The 15844-nt window shown below is 43.4% G+C and overlaps 1 protein-coding gene across 6 annotated transcripts in view; it reads right to left on the bottom strand.

The window, feature by feature from the left end:
* Positions 1 to 15844, bottom strand: part of EIF4E3 (eukaryotic translation initiation factor 4E family member 3) — a 72902-nt gene that overhangs the window by 26600 nt on the left and 30458 nt on the right. For 3 of the 6 annotated variants that reach the window (NM_001266831.1, XM_077990136.1, XM_028843118.2), the window contains 1 exon segment: positions 2497 to 2569. The exons of 1 other annotated variant lie outside the window; for it this stretch is intronic. Coding sequence is in view for 1 of the 5 variants with exons in the window: in XM_028843118.2 (XP_028698951.1) it covers positions 2497 to 2569 (73 nt within the window). In the remaining 4 variants the exon portion in view is untranslated. 6 annotated transcript variants of the gene reach the window in all.

The following is a 15844-nucleotide window of genomic DNA, read 5'->3' on the forward strand; positions in this document are numbered from 1 at the left end:
CAGCACAATCTCAGCTCACTGCAACCTCCACCTCCCGGGTTAAAGCGATTCTCCTGTCTCGGCCTCCCCAGTAGCTGGGACTACGGGCCTGTGTCACCACTCCAGGCTAATTTTTGTATTTTTAGTAGAAACAGGGTTTCACCATGTTGCTCAGGCTGGTCTTGAACTCCTGAACTCAAGTGATCCGCCCGCCTCGGCCTCCGAAAGTGTGGGGATTACAGGCGTAAGCCACCATGCTCAGCCTCATTCATTCATTCAATTCTTCAATATTCATTGAGTGCAAAGGACCAGACACAATAATATGGTACTGCATGATTCCATTCACATAAAGTTCAATAACAGAATGAATGTAATGTGGTAGAAATGAGAACAGTGGTTGCTTTGGGGGATGGAGGCTGGAAAGGGCACAAAGAGACTTTCTGGTGTATGGGAAAGATTTTTTTTTTGTCTTGATCTGCATGATGGTTGTACATACGTACCCTTGTCAAAAGTTATACTTAAGAAATCTACATTTACTGTATACAAATTATATCCCAATAAAGTAGTTTTAAAGAAAGCATTTCCTAGTATGTGCCTGCCCGGGTGCTTTAAATTGCTCCCTGAAGACCCTAAAATGCTGTGGATTCAAGGGCTCTATCAAATACTCTGGGTTATCTCGCAGGGTCAGGAAAACCAAACCAATCCCCTCATCTGACTAGTGTCAGCCCTGGAATCTCTTACATAGCCCTGATGATCTAATGTCATGTGGATTGGGAAAAGTCTAATGAGACTCTGAGAGCCTTTACATGAGGACAGGCCTTCAAATCAAGCGCTCTGAGGATTATAAAATAGCTGCTGGGAAAAGGTCACAGAAGTCCCTAAATCCACAGAAGAGGAGACGTGCAGGGAGGCCTCCCAGATTCTGAACACGTTGATGTCTCTGGACAGTGGTCCTCGCGCTGCCTTGCGGTGCCGTCTGTACTTGGCACTGCACAGCAGCACTGCTGCTCTGCTTCCCACACGTTTATGTCACTTCCCCAACTACACCAGAAATGGCCCACAGTCAGGACAGTGTCTTCACACCCGGCTCACTGCCCTTGGTAGCCACACACAGCACCTTACAATCAGATTTCTGGGACTTCGTAATTATGCATGCCAACTTTTTTGAACCAGTTTGAACCAGATACTGGGACCACAGCCTGAAAAAAAATGGATCTCTGTGCTACTTCTGCATGTAAGAGGCTGCCTAAGAGACACAATTTAGATGCTGATCTATTGGAATTTCTAAGACATTAAAAGATTTAGGGATACAACAGGAAAGCTATTTAAAATCTGGCCCTTCTAGAAAATTCATGGACATACGGTCAATGCAACTCTGAAGCAGCCTCAGAAGCCTTATTCTACCTGCACCAACCCATTAAACTAGAAGATAGGAGAAACTGGATAGAATCTGCTATTGAAGAAAATAGAAATGGGATCAATTAAATCAATCAGGTTTTGTCTTTTTTGAGACAAGGTCTTGCTCTGTTGCCCAGGCTGGAGTGCAGTGGTGTGAATATAGCTCACTGCAGTGTTGAAATCCTGGGCTCAAGTGATCACTGTGCCTCAGCCTCCCAAGCAGCTGGGACCACAGGTGTGTGCCACCACGCCCAGTTAATTCTGAAGGAAATTATTTGTAGAGATGGGGGTCTATGTTGCCCAGGCTGCTCTGGAACTCCTAGGCTCAAGCAATCCTCCCACCTCAGCCTCCCAAACTCCTGGGATTTCAGGCGTGAGCCACTGTGCCTGGCCAGTTGTGTTTTTTCAGTTGTGTTTTTCCAACTCCACCATCAGAGTTAGATAGAGAAAGAACTAATAGAACTAAGAGCTTGCACTCATTAAGAATCTGCTACGTATTAGGTATTCCACTAAGCATGGCATAAACATAATCTTATTCAGTCTTCACAGTAACCCATGGAGGTAGGTGCTACCATTAGACCAATTTTACAGAGATGAAAGGGGTTGATCCATGCCTAATTTAGGATGATGGAACTGTGAAGTGAAGTAGGAAACCAAGCAGAGACTCTCCATCTTCATGCTCCACACTATCCTGCTCTCCCTATGTGACCTCTAAACCTTTAATAGCCCTGCAGGGAAGGCGCCACTGCCTCTCACTGATGGGGAACAGAGGCACAGCAAGGCAGTGGCAGAACTGGAGTTTGAACAGGAACACAGATAAAGATCTTAAAAACCTTTCCTCTTAACCACACTGCAGTCTGCCTTTTGTGTGGGTCTATGAAAGGTTTAGGTAGTAAAGGTTCAGCAGGTGGCCAAGAGAAGAGCAGGCCACCTGACTGTGTGCTCAGCTGGCCCTGGGGTGGACTTGGTCAAGGGCAGTTGTGCCAACCTGGACCCGAGAGTCAACTCCAGAGCAGAACCCTGGACAGGGGCTGCCAGCACAGCAACAGATTTCAAGGTGGGTGATTAGGTGTCCGATGTGTGCCGTGTTAATCCAGTTAGTCCCTCTCTTGCTCTTACCTGTACTGTCTGTACTGTGTAGATTTTCTTCAGATTTGATGCGCACTCAGCTGCTGTGGCACCAGGGAGGGATCTAGGCAAGCAGGAGCAGGACAAAGACAAAACAAGCAGTCAGTGCTCACAAAACAGCCCACAGTAGAATCTTTCAGGTCTTCCTAAAAATCAGGTCTCAAACCACAGGACTGGACATTTTGGGGATGCTAGTTAGAATTTAAAATGTGAAATCCCTACTTTGTGAAGTCATGTGTTTGCTTCTCCTAAAAATCAGCAGATTTATTCTTGGAAATTTAATAGAAAAAAAGGATAAGTATGTATTAATAAGAAAGGGAATGGACATCTTAAAATCACATTTTAAAACATACCAAAATAACCTACTGATAACCAAGCATTTTCTCCAGGACTTTAGAAGAGAAACTGTATATTGTACAGATGACAATGAAAATGCAGTGTCCTGGCCTGGTGATATGTTTGAAAACTTGTTAGTAACTGGGTGGTATGCAAGCACTCTTGAGAAACAGAGTGACCATTTGCCTACTTTAAGAAAAGTCAACTCTGGTTTCATATGAATTTGCATGTTACCAAAACACTTGCCTTTAGAAAATACTTTCAGTTCTTTTCTCTGGCTGATTTAATTAGCTCAGGGGAACTTTATGGTCAGACTGCATTAATCTTTAGTTTGCTGTATGTTCCACTAGATGGCAACATACTACAGGTTTAGTCACCAGAAACACTGCAATTTAACTGGTTTTATCAAGCACCGTTGCCTGGGATGGTAAAATGACCGGTCCCATCAAACCTTAGGAGTTCAAGACTCTCAATTCTTGCCACCTTTTCTTTCTCTCTACATTGAATTAGCAGTTCAGGCTAAAAAATGTTGGGGTACAATTATATCAGCCTAAGATTATGTTTCATCACACAAATAATGCATGAAAGCCCACATCTGGTTGTTGGTGAGAAGTAAGAAGCTTGCTGAGAGGATAAAGTACCTCAAAATCACAGCTGACCCACTGGGATCTGGAATCTATAAAAGCAATGCTCTTTACCAGACATTGACCCCAGAGACACTGTCCCCAAGGACCCTCAGTATGTTGTACTTCCTGGACAGTTGCTAAACCGCTGCACACTAGAGACAAAACTCACATGTGCTCAGAGGTGGAGGCAAAGCCAAAGGTCCATGCCTGGGTTGGGATAAGCACAGCAAGGACTACAGTCCTTGAACTATGAACCAGTGAATGCTCCCTAAGAGTCGAACCTCAATATCAAAAATGCATTTATGGCCAGCCGCAGTGGCTCATGACTATAATCCAAGTACTTTCGGAGGCTGAGGCAGGTAAATCACTTGAGGACAGGAGTTGAGACCAGCAAGGCCAACATGGTAAAAGTCCACCTCTACTAACAATATTAATACAAAAATTAGCCGGGAGTGGTGATGCTCACCTGCAGTCCCAGCTACTTGGGAGGCTGAGACACGAGAATCGCTTGAACCCAGGAGATGGAGGTCGCAGTGCACCGAGGTTGGGCCACTGCACTCCAGCCTGGGTGACAGAGTGAGGCTCTGTCTGAAAAAAACAAAAAATGCAATTCTGAATACCGCTTCCTTATCAGAAGGTCACTAAGGACGCACAATCACGGACTAGTTTAGGGGAAAACAAGGGACTTCCACCAAAAACAAAAAATGCAATTCTGAATACCGCTTCCTTATCAGAAGGTCACTAAGGACGCACAATCACGGACTAGTTTAGGGGAAAACAAGGGACTTCCACTGTGCAGGTGTGGTCCCATAAAGAAATCTACCGTAAAGCACTGAATTTACAACTCAATTTGTTGGACATTGTTTTAGAAAAGCAAATCCACATTAAACACCATGACTGCATTTTGTTGTTGTCAGACTTTAAGCCTAAAATAACTATGTCTAAGAGTGTGGCAAAGAATGAAGTACTCAATCAATACCTTGCTAATGACAGTTCATGCCTGGGACCCTGATGAAATACATCAGTCCACATGGATTGACTGGGCTGTAGTTACTGAAGTATCAACTTGGATAGATATTAAGTTGGCTATTTAACATAGATTTTATGTCTTTTTCAGCTTTATTTTTTAAATGAGGGGAAAAAATTTTTAAACTCTTAACTTTTTCTGAATAGACTGTTAGCATGAAAAATCTATCATTTTAACATTAAAATACAACTTTTCTTCCTTTAACTGACTGCTCTGCTACATATGCTCAGTAAACACATTCCTGGATCCCCCAAAGCACACAGGAGAGTATACACAAGGCTTCTTCCCTCTGTGTGTGTTGGGGGGTGGGATTCTAGCGCCCAAAGGGAGGAAATATACTTTGTATTTTTTTTTTCATTCAAAAAACTGTATATTCAAAAAAAAAATTTTTTAACTAATTTTTAAAGTTCACTTCAATTTGAAACGGTTTAGAATGAGTATAATTTGAATGTTGCTTCATATAGTATGATGTCAATTTTAACCAAATAAAATGTGAGGATAATACCATTTAACCTAGACAAAAAAATAAAAATCACAGATGAAAATTTACTATATATGGTTCTTTTTAAATGCCTCTGTCTCCACAGTCTGGTCTTTTACTCGTATTCCAGTGCAGGAGATAATTGTAGCAAGTTACATAGGTCCCCTCAGTTTCATTATCCAGGTTTTTTGAAGAAATCATGTTTCCAGAGACCCTAAAAGGACTCTAGAATAAAATAACAACTAGGAAGTGCTTATTAGTGTAACACAACAGTGTCAATGACTAACATGTAAGTGCCGAATTTTTGCTAGTGTGCTGAGCCTCTGACCTCCGTTGAAGCACTGAATCCCTGCAATCCTATTTATGAAGCTGTCGATATTATTCATCACCATTACAGGTGAGCAGGCTGGTGCTTAGAGAGGTTTGGGAACTTGTCTGTGGCCACTAACATGTGATTTGAAGACAGGTGCCCCATCTGTGATTTCCTGCTCTTCACCCATCACTGCTGAGCTGCCCATTCAAGCCATATATACACTTGCCTTTTTAAATGGAGTTTTACAGTTGACTCTTTTGGTATGTTTTCATCAAGGCCATCATTTTTGCTGAATCCCCCTTTTTTTTTTTTTTTTTTTTTGTTTATGGGACAAGGTCTCACTCTGTTGCCCAAGCTGGAGTGCAGTGGCACAATCATAGTTCACTGCATTCTTGACCTCCTGGGCTCAAGCGATCCTTCTGCCTCAGCCTCTCAAGTAGCTGGGACTACAGGTGCATGTCACCTGTGGTCAGCTAATTTTTGTATTTTTTTTGTAGAGGGAGGGTCTCACTATGTTGCCCAGGCTGGTCTCAAACTCTTGGCCTTAAGTGATCCCACTGCTTTAGCCTCCCAAAGTACTGGGATTACAGGAGTGACCCATCACCTCTAGGCCTGAACACCATTTTTAATACAAGATTGTATCCAGGTAATATTCTGAGAAGAAACAATATTAAAATAGTCTTTCCAATGGAGCAGGGTAGGGAAGATCTTCACAAAAACCAAAAGGATTATACTCAACAAAAGCTCTATTTTAACAGACTAACACCTGATGATACTGATGTACTGGGATTTGAAAGGAGATATGGGCTGGGCACAGTGGTTCATGCCTGTAATCCCCACACTCTGGGAGGTTGAGGCAGTTGGATCACTTGAGGTCAGGAATTTGAGATCAGCTTGGCCAACACGATGAAACGCCATCTCTACCAAAAATACAAAAAATAGCTGGACGTGGTGGTGCACGCCTGTAATCCCAGCTACTCAGGAGTCTGAGGCAGGAGAATCATTTGAACCTGGGAGGTGGAGGTTGCAGTGAGCCAAGATTGTGCCACTGAACTCCAGCCTTGGCAACAAGAGCAAAACTCCATCTCAAAAAAAAAAAAAGAAAGGAGATATATTAGGCTCCAAAGAAACTCAGTTTCCTAATTTCTTCATGGGGGAGGGTGATTCTGTGATCTTAAAGATTCTTTCCAGCTGCTGGGCACCTTTCTGAATATTCAGGCTTCAAAGTAATAAAACAGTATTGTCGAAAGTACTAATGGGAGTAAGTACTTGGCTGGCCAGTAGAAGGCAAGGCGTCCTATTGTGAGTCAAATGTGATTCCAACAGTCACCGAAAAACACCAATGTGCCTAAACCTCATGCCTGAACTTCATACTTGTTTAACAAGCAAAATTGGGCCATATCCACAGAATCAATTTCAGAAGAGCAAATAACCCGAGATTTTTAAACGATCTGCCCTGTAAACAGGTCAGTCTGTACTGGACTTGCTGATTCAAAATTGAACTGCAGCTGTATCATCTACGGTTACTGTTTCTTTTTTTTTTTTTTTTTTTTTGAGATGGAGTCTCGCTCTGTCGCCCAGGCTGGAGTGCAGTGGCACTCGGCTCACTGCAAGCTCCGCCTCCCGGGTTCATGCCATTCTCCTGCCTCAGTCTCCCGAGTAGCTGGGACTACAGGCTCCCGCCACTACGCCTGGCTATTTTTTTTTGTATTTTTAGTAGAGACGGGGTTTCACCATATCGACCAGGATGGTCTCGGTCTCCTGACCTCCTGATCCACCCGTCTCAGCCTCCCAAAGTGCTAGGATTACAGGCGTGAGCCACTGCACCAGGCCTACGGTTACTGTTTCTTAAAGTAGCAGTGCAAGCTGTTCATGGCAACGCTGCAGCCTGGGCAGCCAGCAGCCACACCTCTCTTCCCTGTCACCTGAGTAGACACTTGTAGCAGCTGAAGGTAAATGTTTGTAATGGATGTCAAGGAAGGAAACATTTTTACTGGTATCACATATACAGTATATTCTCATAGATTTAAAAATCTTTTTCTTTCATTCATGTTATAAACCTTCCCTTCCCAATAGACTCCTGGTCCAAACCCTGTCTCCACAGACCAGGGGTGCTCATCTGAGGGGGATGTTGCACCCCAGAAGAGATTTGGCAATATCTGAAGACATTTTTGGTTGTCACAACTGAGGATGTGCTACTGGCATGTGGTGGGTAGAAGCCAACGCTGCTGCTGAACATCCTACAGTGCACGGGACAGCCCTCACAAGAGAGAATCGCCCTGGCCAGAAAGTCCATGGTGCCCACGTAAAGAAACTCTCCTGGCAATGTATAACAAATAGTCTCTGGAGCTTTAACATTTATTTAATCAACAAAAATGTTTTGCACACCTTTTATGGCCGCTGGGGATACAATGGTGAATATTGTAGAAAAAGGCCTTTTCCCATAGAGTTTATGTTTTAGAACCAACACCCCTCCTCTCGGAATTCCCCAGGCTCCCAAAGGCAAAGAAACAATGTTCAAATGTTTTTATTCTCCTGGGAGGGAGGAGGTGGGAAAGAAAGCTGAGAGAGGAATATACATGCTGATAATGACCATTCCTAGTAGAAGATATAGGCAGAGCTGTGGAAAATCACAGAACCCAGGAATCAGGACCCTGGCTTGGAATTTTCTGAATCATACGCCGCCCTCCCATGGTATACAGCTAGAGCTGAGAACACAGCAATGGAACAATAAATGCCCCTTGATGGATCAGGTTAAAGAATTTGAATAGTTCCACCAGGGGTTTCCTGTTTATTTAATAATATTAATGTAATAATGGCTCCCTTTTATTAAGCATGTATTATATGAATGGGTTTTGCAGATATTATCTCTAATTCTTACAGCAATCCTGTCAGGTTGGTTTCATTATCCCCACTTCACAGATTAGGAAACTGAGGCTCAGTAAACTTGTTTTTAAGTAGCAGGACTAGGTTCTTCTCCTGGTCTATCTGGCTCTGAGGCCCATGACCTTCTCCTTAAACTAGGCTGACTCCCAATAATAACTGAGCAGTCATTGTCAGCATAGGTGTCCCATAGCACATCTTATGTCATATCCCTCCTTAGGCCCACCAACTGTTCCTGCCTGTCATTCTCGCCTGCCCACCATACATCTAGCCACACTGCTGGCAAAGCACAGAGGCAGAGGTGCAGGAGAGGGCTAGATGCCACTAGAATCCCTGGCAATAAAAATATCCCCAAATGTAACATAAATAACACAATTCAGGAAGAAGTGAAGTGCTTGAAAGCATTTTATCCTTTTTCTTATTCCAGAAATGCTGGGCCGCCAATAACTGAAAGACCACATATCATGCTGTACATGCATACCTGATCTCCTTTTATCCTCATTAAAACACCTTAGGTAAATAATAGTTGCAACGCCACTTTAAAGCTAAGCAAACTAAGTCTGAAGGTGGTAAGGTAACTTGCCCAAATATACACCATTGGTTAGTGGCAGATCTGGGACTTGCACCAAAGGTTACCTGACAACCATGCCCTTAGTCATTAGCCTAAACTAAAAAGCTCCTACATGACCAATATTCAGCCTGGCACCCTCATAAACACACTGCACCAAGCATGGCCCCCGCTGTCTGCAGCTTACAATCCTCCATTCAGACTTCCCAAATATGCCTTCCCCATTAAACTCCACTTTTAAAGATATAATTGCTGCAGCCTAAGCTCATTAAGAAAGTTCATGGGGACAGATGCCTCTGTAAATACCTAAGGAAATTATCTTAATCATTACCTGGCTATCTTTTATCAGGCCATAGCACCACTTGCAATCCATATGTATATCCAGAGATGCTTCTTAAAAAGCAAAGAAGCTAAAAAGGTTTCTTCGAACCCTGCCTGCATCTTTGCCACTCAAAGTGCAACCAGGCAATGGGTAGCATCACCTGGGAGCTTATTAGAGTGGCAGTCTTCAGGTCCCCATGAGACCTGCTAAATCCTAGGTGATCTGTATGTACATTAGAGTTTGAGACATGCTGGCCTATGTCATCTAAATCAAGTTACCATAAGAAATGCTAACTTGGAAAGTAAAATCTAAAGAACTACAGCATCACAAGACAAACGTAAAATCACTATTGTCACAAACGCATTTGTCATCACCCAAAGACATCAAGAAGAAGTTATCCTTAAATGTGAAGGACAGTTCTGTAAAAGCACTTAAATACGGGTTTTCAGGCAAGGGCTCTCTTCTTTTCTCAGCAAATTCTGAAGCAGGGAGTCCTTGGCTTAATCATCTCCCATGAAACTGGCTCTTGGTTTCCTTATTTGTAAAATTAAGAGGTAGAGCCAGATAACCTCTTAAGTCCTGTCCAGCTCCCATATTTTAGGATATGAGAGAATTGTGTCCCATCTGCGTTCACGTTCACAAGAAAGCAGTGTGCAGTGGGGTTAGGGACACCAGGGCTTGGAGTCATACAGCCCTAATTCAAATCCTGTTTCTGTTCTATATTGCTGTGTGACCTCAGGCAAGTTACTTCTCTGGGCCTCATTTTTCTCACCTGTAAAATGTTGCTGATATATCCTACTTCAATAATGTGAACATTTTGTGGATAATTATGTACAGTATCCAGTCCAGTGCTTAACACAAATGAGTAAATTGTAGTTCATATTAACAAGTTAAAGTGGGAAAAAATGTCTGAAACAGTATGTGGTATAGTATATCCAATTACTGGATACACATGCCCAATACACAGGCACACAACAAATGTTTGCTGAAAAAACCAATGATGACCATATTTCATCTCACGTGAGAGATAATTTCGTTTCAGCCAAGAGAACCCACCTTAAAGGGGAAGACTTTAAAGGCAGAGCTATAACTTCTAAATGCTAGTCTTCCTGTTGGATTTACAATATCGGGCTCAGCTGTCAGAGGGAAAATTTGCACAGCCCAGTTACATGATTAAGTATGCCCCTCGTATGCCATTCACTCCATTAAAGATGATTTCATTTTAATCACTTTTAGATAGATCTGTGGCTTGTGGCTACACCAGCTTCCTGTCTGATCAAGAGTCGCATACAAAAATGGCCCAAGCCCTATTACTGATAGTTAATAATGCATTTACTGAAAATATCTACATCATTTAAAGGTTTTATTTCTCTACGTTTATTTGATTTTGATTTCTCCCTGCTTTCCTATCGTCATTCCTAGTCTATCTTACAGCTCTCTGACAGTAGCAACTGGGGCTCTTTCTTGAGATATATTAATCCTTTAGTACACAGAGGATGGTTGGAGAAGTACAACAGTGTTAGAGTTTACAACAAAATTCAGAAAGACCAAGCTGTGAACCATTCCCATGACAGATCACTAAATGGTTGCCACGTGCCCTGGGTTTGGAAGTAAGTTAATGGTCTCTGTAATATTAAAAGCAGAAATGTTTTTGAGCAGCTAGTGCCAGGTAAGGACCAGAAATTTTTCTGAGTGTCGATGTGAAAGGTCCTCACACCTTTCTGCAAGAAGCAACCACTGACCTGAGGTGAAAATGCTGGAAGTACTCTTACGTCAGCGCCTTGCCCTGCCAGATTTCTCAGAGGACCTTTACTCCTCACAAAAAATAAAATCTTGGGCCATTTAGAGCCTACAGGTTCAGGAGGGCAAGAGTGGGAAAAAGACAAGAAGAGTTCAGATGCCAGCCACTCTCCACCTGTCAGTCATGGCCCTTCCATCCAGTCTCCTCCCCAACCTAGTCCCAGGAGGCAACTCAATGAATAAGGATGACTTTGGGGTCCCTTTTGTCAAGCTAGGCCCTACCTTCCCATATCATTTGTTATTATGGACCACACCACTGAAATGTATTTTGAAGTACTGCACCCTTTGGTCCCTCTAGAACTCAACACCTCTCAGAATTCTTCATTGATACTACTGAAACATTCAGCATGTGAGATATCCCTCCTGCGATGACAAGGCCCAAGGTGTAGTCATGTTTGCAATCTTATAACCTGGAATGGTGACTGGTAAATAATACACTCAATTGATATGATCAATACATAGAGCGGTAACTCTCAAGTTTGGATATCTATATAGCATTTGTTACAAATCTACCTTTCACCACTGAGGTCTGAATAAGTAGGTCTGGGGGAGGGTGGGAAGCCTGTACTGTAACAAGCACAGCCAGGTGATTCTGATGGGTGGATAAGGGAATATACTTTGAGAAACACAGACTTGGTGGAGCTAAACCATGATCGGGTGGAGTTGGTGCCAGTTGTATATGATGGTTCACCTTTCTAATGAGAAAAAAAAAAAAAAAGTCTGCAAATACTCACTCAGCACCTACTGTGTACCAGGCACCGTAATGTGCACTCCCCAGAGTCACAGACATGAGGCAGTTAGATACATCCAAGGAAAGGGCCAGTAGTCTGATGTGACCAGGAAGAGTGAACAGACTGAGTGGTACTGCAGAGCTGAAGAGTGGTAGGTGATACGGTTAAAGAAGAGGTGGGTTTGGGCAGGGCGCCTCTAATCCCAGCACTTTGGGAGGCTGAGGTGGGATAATTATGTGAGCCCAAGAGTTTGAGACCAGTCTGGGCAACATAGTGAGATCCTGTCTCTACAAAAAATACAAAAATTAGCTGGGTGTAGTGGCACATGCCTGTTGTCCCAGCTACTTGGGAGGCTGAGGTGGAGCGATTGCTTGAGCCCGGGAGATAGAAGCTACAGTGAGCCATACTTGCACCACTGCACTCCAGCCTCGGGAACAGAGAAAGCCTATCTCAAAAAAAAAAAAAAAAAAAATATATATATATATATATACATACACACACACACACATTTTTATATATACATATTTATATATATTTATACATATATTAATATATTTTAAGAGGTGGGTTCCACTTTTAAAAAGCAATATATGAATGTATACCATAATCTGTAAGTCCACAGTTTTCCTTAAAAAAAAAAAGGCAGGGAATCTTTTACTGAAACTAAAGGGGTCTTTTTATATATATATGTATGTATATATGTATGTATTTGTAAAGGCCAGGTCTCACTCTGTCAACTAGGCTGGAGTGTAGTGATGTGACCATAGTTCACCAAATCCTCGAATTCAGGCTCAAGCAAATGCCTAGGCTCAAAGGATCCTCCAGCCTCAGCCTCCCAAGTAGCTGGGACTACAGGTTCTTGCCACCAAGCCTGGCTAAATTTTTTTTAAATAGAGACAAGGTATTGCTTGTCTCTATTGTTGCCTAGGCTGGTCTCAAACTCTGTGTTGCCCAGGCTGGTCTCAAACTCCTGGCCTCAGGAGATCCTCCCTCCTCAGCCTCCTACAGTGCTGCAATTGCACGGATGAACTACCACATCCAGCCTAAAGGGGCCCACTTCTAAAACAAACCAACCACCACTTCACCACCTCTCACAGCTGCTCTGGTAGAAGTGGTGGTGGAGATCCAGAATCCCTATTGTCTGGATCACATAACCTCACAACAGAGGCCCTCTTAGGTGGTAAGAGACATAAAGTAAAAATCCGCTGCTATGGCAGAGGCACGGGGCAAAGGAGTTTTGGAATAAGACAAGGTGTATGTTTAGAAGGCTAACCATGCCAGCCCAAGTGGGGGATGCCTGGAGAGGGGCAGAGCTTGGGAGCAGGCAGGAAGCTAAGAGCCGGCTAGGAGGTAACTGGAACTAGACACAACCAGAACCTGCAGAGAGAGGGCACGGAGAGGGGAAAATGGCTCACACTTGGAGCAAGTTTTCCCAGGGGAATTAACAGTATGCGATACACAACTGGGTGGAGTAGGGTGCTTGAGAGAAAGAAGATTCAAGGATCAAATGGAAATTCCAGTTCTGAAAAACTGAATGGTGGGATGGTTAACCAACACGCGGTCAGCAGAAGAGAAAGAGAATGGAGAGAAATCGGCTCAGTCACTGAAGAATCAGTACTGCATTTAAAGTGCCTGTGGACTTCCTGAGCTTTCAGATATGTGTCCAGAACTCAGAAGAGAGCTGAAGGCTGGAGATGGAGACTTGCAAATGATTAGCAGAGTAATGGAGCCACCACAGGAAGTCACTGCGGGTAGAATTCAACAGCACCCTGTTCATGGTATTCAGTGCAGGCTGACTTGTGCTAGGCTCCAACCCAGGAGCTAAGGATAAGGCATCTAGGACGAAAACTCTACCCTCATGAAGTTTACATTCTAGTGGGAGAAGATAAGCCAATGGTGGTAATGCTATGGAGAAAATAAAACAGGGTCAGGGGCTCGGGGTGTGTGAGTCAGGTCGCTTGTGCCATTTCATAACAGTGGTCAGGGAACATAAGATGGTTTGGCTGTGTCTCCACCCAAAATCTCATCTTGAATTGTGATCTCCATAATCCCCATATATGTCAAGGGCAGGACCAGGTGGAGGTAACTGGATCATAGGGGTGGCTTCCCCCACACTGTTTTCATAATAGTGAGTGAGTCTCATGAGATCTGATGACTTTATAAGCTTCTGGCATATCCCCTGCTTGCACTCACTTGGTCCTGCTGCCCTGTGAAGAAGGTGCCTGCTTCTCCTTTGGCTTCTACTATGATTGTAAGTTTCCTGAGGCCTCCACTGCAATGTGGAACTGTGAGTCAACTAAACCTCTTTCCTTTATAAGTTACCAAGTCTTGGGTAACTCTTCGTAGCAGTGTGAGAACGGACTAATATGGAAGGTCTGAGAATGTGACATGTGAGCAGAGGCCTGAAGGACAGCAAAGAGCAGGGCAAGCACTGATGGAGGCGAGAGCACTCCATGCAGTAGGGGGCGTCAGTGGCTAAGGTCCCTGCTTGGGATGATGGCGAAAGAGCAAGGGGACTGATGAGCAGAAAGGGCATGGTAGGAGGGAGAGTAACAAGGGAGAAAAGGATCCTGGGTGGGGCAGGAAGAGCTGCAAAGCTTTATGGGTTACTTGTAAGCCCTCTGGCTTTTGCTCTGGGGACGGGGGTGGGAGGTGGTTACAGATGACTCCAAGATTTTTGGGCCGGGCAACTGGAAGGATAGACTTGCTCTTAACTGCTCTTATCTGAGACACAGATAGAAGGAAGCAAGTTTGGGAAGGCAGTTGAGGAGGTAGTTCAGTACACGTTGAGTCTGGTTGTGTATTACACTGGACATCCATGGAGACAAAGGGGAAGGAGCACTGGATCTAAGAATGTAAGATTTTGGGAGCCACCAAAATTCAGGTGGACGTGAAAGCACTGTGACTGGATGAGACCCCTGGTGTAAATGGAGCAAAGAAGAGGCCTGAGGCCTGAGTCTTGTGGGAAAAAAACTCAGAGGGAAGGGGGTCACCATAAGATCAAAAGGAAGCAGTTAGAGACATATAACCCAGAGTGGCTTCCAAGAATCAAGACAGGATAGTTTTAAATATCCAGAAAAGGGGAGAAAAACTCTTCAGCCTGTACCCCCAATCTAAAATTACCTCCCTCAAATGCTGAAATCCTTAGCCATACAGTCTAATTTTTTAACCAAATAAGGACTTATTGGAGTTAACTATTAAAAATACTAATAACTTTACTGAGTAGTTCTCCAACTCATCCAGTGGGGGGAATGAATTTAGGTTTCTGGCTTCCCAACATGGAATTCAGACAAGCTGCTCCAGAGACTGTTTGTTGGGGTGTGGGAATGGGGAGGGGTTGGTAGCTGGGGAGCATGGTAATGACAGTATTAGTAGTTTACACTTAGGAAGCTCCTTATACCAGCTGGCACCTGTTAGGTGTTGCACATCATGTCTCTCATTTAATCCTCAGAACCACCCCGTGAGATATAGCCTATGACTATCCCATTTTACAACGAAAGTGAGGCTTGGCGCAGCTAGGTGACTTGCTCATCAGCACACAGTAGGCTGGAAGGTAGGACAGGCCAGGAGGTAGGACGCCAAAGGAGAGTTTTAAGTAGCAGGAGGCCTTTGCATGCTATGGAACTCAAAAACGGATGTCATCTTGCCAGGTGGACACTGGCTATGCTGCAGGGAAGGCTGCGTTGGAGGGCTCTCCTGACAACCTCACCAGTCTCTAGAATGTTGCTTACCTGGGGGGAAAAGTTACTAATGAACTTCTAGAACACAATGTGTTCATAACCTCAAGGGAGAGAGGGGCACCTTACATAAAGGTAATGGATTCCCAGAGAAGTAGAAAAAGTTCAATAAAAATTATGAGATGATTGATCGGGCAAAATGAATTCATATGTACAATATTGGAACTCATTATAATTTCTAAATTAACAGCCATTTCTATTAAAGATCTGGACACTGTGGCAATAATGTGTTTCATTTGATGATCGACCTTCAGAGAACAAAAATGTGTAAATCAATAGTAAGATATAGTTTGTGTCTTCATTAAAGTTACTATAATCTTAAGCTACTAGTCTTAAAAGACTGCGTTATCTGTAGTATTGACATTTTAGACGAGTCCTTAAAAGTGTTGTTCCTAAATGTAAACTAATTTTAGACCTGTTAAAAAGAAACTGTCTTGATACTGTTTCCACCAGTCTGCAGTATTCACAATTTAGACCACAGGTCCAGGTTTAACACCTTGAAAACAGATACCAGG

The sequence above is a fragment of the Macaca mulatta genome, chromosome 2 (assembly GCF_049350105.2).
Source record: "Macaca mulatta isolate MMU2019108-1 chromosome 2, T2T-MMU8v2.0, whole genome shotgun sequence".
Lineage (NCBI taxonomy): Eukaryota > Metazoa > Chordata > Mammalia > Primates > Cercopithecidae > Macaca > Macaca mulatta.